Source organism: Teleopsis dalmanni, chromosome X, assembly GCF_002237135.1.
Source record: "Teleopsis dalmanni isolate 2A chromosome X, ASM223713v2, whole genome shotgun sequence".
In the NCBI taxonomy this organism is placed as follows: domain Eukaryota; kingdom Metazoa; phylum Arthropoda; class Insecta; order Diptera; family Diopsidae; genus Teleopsis; species Teleopsis dalmanni.
In genome coordinates this window covers 34,901,321-34,908,559 of record NC_051848.1, presented here as the reverse complement: position 1 = coordinate 34,908,559, position 7,239 = coordinate 34,901,321, and the positions used below count along the sequence as shown (strand labels likewise).

General features: G+C 30.2%; 2 protein-coding genes across 4 annotated transcripts; both read left to right on the top strand.

Moving 5' to 3' along the window:
• Positions 1-1,110: 1,110 nt before the first annotated feature.
• LOC119689955 lies at positions 1,111-3,368 on the top strand. 2 transcript variants are annotated; one of them, XR_005253519.1, is made up of 2 exons: positions 1,111-1,320; positions 2,694-2,993. XR_005253519.1 is itself a non-coding variant. In XM_038104907.1 (2 exons), exons 1-2 carry the CDS (start codon positions 1,294-1,296, stop codon positions 3,106-3,108), a joined length of 435 nt encoding a protein of 144 aa, XP_037960835.1. In that variant the 5' UTR covers positions 1,111-1,293; the 3' UTR covers positions 3,109-3,368. The 2 variants fall into 2 exon arrangements, 1 of the variants encoding a protein (XP_037960835.1); XM_038104907.1 differs by having other exon boundaries at positions 2,701-3,368.
• A 2,475-nt stretch (positions 3,369-5,843) lies between these two features.
• On the top strand, positions 5,844-6,907 carry LOC119661851 (protein lifeguard 1-like). Of its 2 annotated transcripts, XM_038071355.1 has the most exons (4): positions 5,844-5,942; positions 6,004-6,101; positions 6,170-6,418; positions 6,503-6,907. In XM_038071355.1, the coding sequence occupies exons 1-4, from the start codon at positions 5,927-5,929 to the stop codon at positions 6,863-6,865; spliced, it is 726 nt and encodes a 241-aa protein (XP_037927283.1). In that variant the 5' UTR covers positions 5,844-5,926; the 3' UTR covers positions 6,866-6,907. The 2 variants fall into 2 exon arrangements, with proteins under 2 accessions (XP_037927283.1, XP_037927284.1); XM_038071356.1 differs by lacking the exon at positions 6,170-6,418.
• The last annotated feature ends 332 nt before the right edge of the window (positions 6,908-7,239 follow it).

Sequence of the window (7,239 nt, the reverse complement as noted above, 5' to 3'; positions counted from 1 at the left end):
CGGCCCTTGGTTTGAAAACTTAATATTCAAAAGTCAATTTAATGATATCACAAATACCATACCATCATGCAAAAGTTATTAAAATTGGTTTGTTGGAGAACTCAATATTGTAATTACTTGTAATTGTAATCTCGGTACTGTTTGTCACCTTCCCGTTTTGATTATTGTTAATTTTACTTAATAATTAAAAAATATCATTTCTATTAACAAAATTATCACGAATTTCGATACAATTTTTTACTACTGCATCATACGTAGAAGACATGTCACATTTCTAATCTTTACTTTGTTTCATATTCAAAAATATCTCGCCTACGGAGTACACCTTCTCTAGTTGTCGTCGTCATTGAATTTAGGATATATGTAAATTAACTAACTGCTGTAGATCAAAAAAGTATCTTGCAGCTAACAGTTATAATAATACTTGCAAAACATCGCTTGGTTTGAAAAAACTAATAATTAGAGTGTTCCAATTAATCTTCTCTGCCTCCACCAACAATTTACCTGTTACAACTATATGGACATCTTTATCCAAAGTTAAGGTTTTTATCTTAGCGTCTGTTTAATATGCGCCAATTCATCTATTCACAAATCGTAAAACAAATTGATTGCATATGAACTTCAATATAATCAACTTCAAGAAGATTGGTTATATGCGCTTTGATTTCCAGGATTTTTGACTGACCTATAAACTAAGAAGTACTAACGCCCGTTTCCACAGTTTGTAACTTTGTTCCTCACATGCGCTAATAGTAGATCTTGGATAATATTTTCAACTATCTATCATCCGCAATAGCGATGGCATCAGTTGTGGATGGAATTACGATGCAGTTAGTTTTACTTACATTATTCCTTGTAGTTTTCAACCAGACATTAAAAATATTTCCTCTTAAGAGAATATTGAAAACAATCTATTTAATTTCATAAATTTTTCTTAAAAAATTCAATGTTTGATAACCCATTGTTATCAATGGGTGACATTATTCAGAAAATTCAGAAAATTTAAATTTGGGTTTAGATAGAATTTGATGTATAAAGTATGCTTTGAAATATTAAAAACAATCATATGGTATACCAAATATTTTATTTTTTATTTAAACTTATTGTGGAATGTTCGTATTTTGTTGGAACATTTTGTCTAAATTTTTTTGTTTCACATTGAGTAAGTCAGTATTTTATTTAATACAATAATCGCATTAAACTATTACGTTATGACAACATGGCTGGTGTTATAATCACGAAGATCTTAAAAGATGCGAAGCAACCACTTACCAATCAACCCAGAGGGAGATTATGGCGAAAGTGGCGCTTATGAAAGGAGTAAGTTATAAGTTTAAGAGATGGAATTATTAATTAACTATTAACCACCTAGGAGCTAGAAACCCTCCATCTTGTTGACCTATAGCTTAAAATCGCATTTGACATATTTTCTTTGACAAAATAAAATATTTTGACATTTTCACAAATCTCACAAATTTCACAAATTTTTTTTTTGAATGTCAAATATTTTCTTAAATATTTTGTTATCCTTTTTTCATAACTATTTAATATTCATTTAATATAATTTAATATGTGATGAATATGCACTGAGTATATATAGGAGTTATCAACCTAAAGCAAATATAGTATTATGAGACATTTTACGATATTGGAGGTGTCGTTGGAAACTCTTTCTATTCATATTCTTTCAAGTATGTCATCAATTTTTCAGAGTTTCATAACCAAGTTCAACAAAAGGTTAATAAAATATTAATCTCTGAATCCATGTGATATCATTAATAGCATGCGTATGCTCATATCAGACTTAATTCCAAGACAATAGTAATTGAAATAGTTGCGCTTGTGAATAAACTACAATACAACCTAATTATGGCTGTCAGTTTTTGAAATTATAATTTCAAATAGTCCACATATTCTATTTTTCTCTGACTGATGCTTTTTCTAGTTTAAATTCAATCGACTTCTGCAATTTCTGTGGGGCTGTTTATATTTTCATTTTCTCTTAACAAGTGGGATAAATAATCAATAGTCGTCAACACATTTGATCTCATGTAGAAAAGTTGTAGAAATGTTATAGTAAAAATAAAAACATCAATGTGATGCTAACGCAAGTTCGACGCCATCTTGTAGCACTTGATGAATACATTAAAGAAATATAATATATTTCTATAATATAGAAATCTTTTCTGCTTTGAGCAACAATTTCCCGACAACTATTATATAGACAGATTCAAGGAAAGTTAATATTTACATATTTTCTTTTTTGAGTTTGTTTTTGATACATAAATTCGGAAGTCACCCAATCCAAAAATATTAACTGCATAATCAATATTCTAATATATTTCAAACACAGCAGTTCTGAGATGTGCAGTGTTGAACCTTCTAGAATTAATTTTTCTAAATTTTCTATTAAATTAGAATCTAAGTGTTCGGCAATGAAGTCCACAATCATATCAAGTTCCCTTTAAAGATGCAGTGATATTTTGTCACAGACTTCGACTTACTATATGTAACAACAATGCCAATATGTCCGAATGCTATTGTAAGACTGATATGCAAGCATAAAAAAAAACAGGAATACGAGTATGTTGTGGTTGCAAATATTCTCATATATATTAACCGATTTATTTAACCATTATTGATATTATACATCTTTAATTGTAAATCTATTATTAATGGTTTTGAAAAAATAGTAATTAGATAAGCATAAAAGCGTGTAAAGATGAAGTTGTAAATGCTATCTTAGCTGGAACGGAACGTGGATACATTCAGAGAATAAATCAAAATAAATATAAGGTCGCAATGAAACAATCAATGATGAATTTGTTATCGGAAGCAACTCCAAAACAACGAGTGCTCAAGAAAGGACTAAGTTTGGGCGCCTTGATGTCTCAGAGACGGAAGTCTCCGGTAAAAAGCAGACCCAAAAAGAGTAAGGTTGTCGCGGAAAGCCAAAAAGAATTGGGGGTGAAAGGCGCCAAACGAAAGTCATTGGTAAAAAATTCGCCTAGAAAACGACAACAATCTGGAAGAAAGAAGGCTCTGTCAAAGAATTTGAAGATAAGTAAAAAAAAAAAAAAAATCATGCCAAAAAGAAGAAATACTTAAACGTGTTCTAATGAAATCTGAAATACCTAAAATTATAAAAATCTTGGTGTATGAATTTCTGGATCCGTTTCTACTATATGAAGAATGTGAATGTCTTGTCATGAATGTGAATGACTTTAAATAAACAAAAAATTAAAAGGTGAATTATGAAAATATGTGATAGAGAGAACCAACTCAATTTCGTTAATTCTCAAAAAAGGTCAACTCAAAATTAATCTCTTTAACTAATAAATGGATATTGAATGCATTCAAGGAATTTATATATTTAAATAAGTTAAATGGAAATGAATATATTTTGAAAAATTTTCAGTTCATAACATTTTAATAAAATGCAAAAAAAAAATCGAATTGAAAGAGTTTGAATGTTTTAAAAAAGTTTTAAGAAAGTGAAAAAAATTAGAAGTATATATCTTATATAGCGGTAAAAACAGCTCTACCCTATATAAATCCAAGACTTTTTACATTTAAAATTTAACTCACTCCTGTTATAATTAGCGATTCGTTACGCTGTTGTTATATATATTTAAATAAACATATAAATAAATAAAGAAAAATAATAAAATTAAATATATGTGAGAAATTAGTCCATATAAATTTTCAAGTACATTGCAAAGTATTAGTAAAATGTAAGTATCACATCGAAATATTAAGGCTCTTTCTTAACTTTTTGTTCCTCACCATTCAGAAAACATATATTTTCTTGCCCTCCTACCTTACATTTTTCGACATATATTGGCATAATCTAGAATTGATTGGGCCAGAAGTACAGAACGTTAATCCTGTTTTAAAGTATATTACGTCTCCGCAGGAAAGATGAAATCATCGGAGTACTCTAAGAGTATTCGAAGCAACGCATATGCGAAGATAGTTTCAGCTTTAGCATGGGATAAGGCTTCTATTTTTGGAATGTATATATGTGACAAATAATAAAATATGTAACTATGGAACACAATACTAATATAAATCTTTAAAGTTTCTAGTGTTCTTATCGTTTTAATCAGAGCCTTATTATATTGTGATTAATATTAGTTTGTAATGTTTAAATAAAACATGAGTAGAATAAAAATATGTTTTTATTTGGTGCCCTATGTTTTTTCCTACTAAAATGATGGGTCTTCAAAATTTTTTTAAGTTAAATAAAAAAAATTTCTTAAAAAATGTAAAAAACTTTGATTTCTCGAGAATATTTTGTCGTAAAAAAAATTTGATGGTGGCAATTGTTCATCGTGGCCACTTAACGCAAAGGATTTATTTATAACTCTAAATTTGTGGAAACTGCAGGTGAAGCTCCCCTCATCCAAAGTAGTGATAGGTAGACGTGGAAAACCTGTGACCGGGAGTGATATAAAAAAATTTTTCCCATTGAGCAGTTCATATAGAAAATTCTCGAAATGATTATGTTTACTTAACTAAATACACTTCTGATAATTTGAGACTACGAATGGCCTCTCGTTGCAATTTTGAATCTTAAATATTGTTATGGGTAGCTGTGGGCGTCAGTGGACATTTTTCAGTCGTTTTCATAGAGCCTGGAAAAAATATACCAGTATGGATGCGCTCAAGAAAGCCATTATTCAGGAATGTGCCAATATACCGGATGATCACATTCATGAAGTATGTTACTCATTTTTAACCGTTTGAAAGCCATAGTCAATGCAAACAAGGCCATATCGAGCTTAAGTGAATGGATTCTGAAATTTTAATTATTACCACAAATTTTTGTAATTTCAATCAATAAAATATAATTTCACACAAAAAAAAATGGTCGCCTGAATTGGTAACTCTTCAATCGTTTAGCCCTATATATTTAGCTTGCGTCATTATTTCGTTATTTATTAGTAATACTGACATTACACAAAGTCACAACACAAATAAGAAGTGAAAGGGAGTAAAATCATTGGATGTATTCACGAAGTCATTTAAACAGCGAGCATGTTAATCTCATCCTAGAGTTCTTTTAGAAATGGAAAAAAAAAATTAACAATGAGAAAACTAAAGCTCTGTTTATTACTCGCAAACACAGGCAGCATCCACCGAGAGTGAGAGTTGGTGACATCGCGATTAGTTGGGAGGACAGCATTAAATAGAAATCACGTTTGATAAACGATTGACTTTGCTCAAGCACATACAAGTCAAAAGAAGTAGTTGCGTTAAAACACTGCGATGCTTACAACCACATATCATACACAACAATCTTAGAGCGAAGAACAGAAAGCTGATCTACAGCCAGATAATTAGACCAGCACTACTTTATGGGTGTGTCGCGTATAGCAAAGCTGCCGACTCTACTATACAGAAGCTGCAACTTGCTCAAAGTCAGGCTCTCCGAAGATTCATGGTACATCCGCACGAATGACATGCTAAGAGACCTTAGCATAGATCCGTTCAAAAAATACATAAGAGACAGAACCGTCAAAAAATACATATGGCAGTAGGTCATATGGATATGGCAGTAGGTAATAGTTTATATTAACTTTTAGATATTTATAATAATTTAGAAGCATCAAATCCACCCATGTGTATTCATTGATCCAAAAAAATTGTATGAATCTTTAATTGTTCTCGAAGAGATTAGTAGAAATTAGATTTGTTTTCACCTCAGGATTATGTACAGCATTTCCTAATGTTTTAAAAATTTTTAATTTTTCAATCTAAGTAATCCTTTGGTAAAAATTTTGAAAGTATATTGATATACCTTTTATCATAAAAAAAAATTTCAAATAAATTTAGTTTATTTCCTAAAACTAATTTCATTGTCGGAAGTAATAATTGTCATTCCAATTTCATTAACAAGTATAAACTTTAATTGCAAATCAATATGATTAAACCGGGAGGTAAAATAAATCGTTAATTGGTAAATTGAAAACACATTAATTTTATCTTTCTTTATTATAGAACTTAACCGCTATAACCCAGAGCAGTACAACAACTTCACTTTTGATAATGATTCGGTGCGCAAACAATTCATTGCAAAGGTTTTCTCCATAGTTGGGGTAAGTCTGATATTGTCATGTATTTTCTGTACATCGAAGACGTCTAGACTGTGCTCTTTCTTGTCTAGTTTCAGTTATTGTTTAGCGCAGCCATTATAGCTGTGTTTTTATTTAACGGCGATGTGAAGGACTTTGTCATCCAAAACCCTTATCTGTTCTGGGTGGCAATGGGTGCAATATTTGTTACTCTAATTATGATAGCTTGTTGTGACACTATACGCCGGACTTTTCCAATTAATTACATCTTGCTCGCAGTTTTTACAATAGCTGAGTCGTTTACATTAGGAATAATAACACTTAACTATGAAGTTGACTACGTACGTCTATAATAGTCCCTAACAATATTCAAATTTATTATATGCTATTTTTTAATTAGCAGTTAAAATTGTCTGTATTTTCAGGTAATCCTAGCTTTGGCTATAACCGCTGTTGTTGTTTTTGCCTTAACAATTTTTGCAATGCAGACAAAAATTGATTTCACCACCTGTGGAGGTATGCTGCTAATGTTTATTGTAATCCTGATCATCATGGGCGTAGTTTTGATGTATTTTCCTGATCGTGTAACGAAGATGGCTTATGTCTGTTTCGGAGTTTTCTGTTTTGGATTATATTTGGTTTACGATGTCCAATTAATGGTAGGAGGGAGTCACGCCTATGCAATTTCCCCAGAGGAATATGTCTTTGCCGCCCTCTCAATTTATATTGATATCATCAATATTTTTATGTATATTTTAGCATTGTTTGGTATGTCGAATGATAAGTAAACAAAAAATTAAAATATAAATTTTTTTTAATGTTACTGTGAATGATTCGTTTGAAAATGATTAAGTTCTACATATTTATAAGTATATAGAAGGTAAGTATACAAAGACTAATCCAAAGTAAAAAGCAAAGAAAAATAACAAAATTATTTAAAAAAAAAATAGAATCAATGTTTTAGATCAGGGCTCTCCAGCTCAGATAAGATAGTTGGCTAATACAAATAACTGAATGGAGGAGGAGGAGGGAGAACCTTAGAAATAAATACATATATTCATTATTTTTTCGGAGAAAAATGACAATATGGCAATATTAATATTAATTATTAATATTAGTTGTTGCTATACAAAAAATATTTTTTATTTAATGTAATGACTTA

What these genes read in the sequence shown, in the direction of transcription:
- LOC119661851 (XM_038071355.1), top strand. An exon ending in AGGTTTTCTCCATAGTTGGG is followed by an intron (nt 6,102 to 6,169) that starts GTAAGTCTGATA and finishes TTTCTTGTCTAG; the next exon opens with TTTCAGTTATTGTTTAGCGC. An exon ending in TTAACTATGAAGTTGACTAC is followed by an intron (nt 6,419 to 6,502) that starts GTACGTCTATAA and finishes CTGTATTTTCAG; the next exon opens with GTAATCCTAGCTTTGGCTAT.
- LOC119689955 (XM_038104907.1), top strand. Translation starts at nt 1,294, where the DNA reads ATGGCGAAAGTGGCGCTTATGAAAGGA. An exon ending in AAGTGGCGCTTATGAAAGGA is followed by an intron (nt 1,321 to 2,700) that starts GTAAGTTATAAG and finishes AATAGTAATTAG; the next exon opens with ATAAGCATAAAAGCGTGTAA.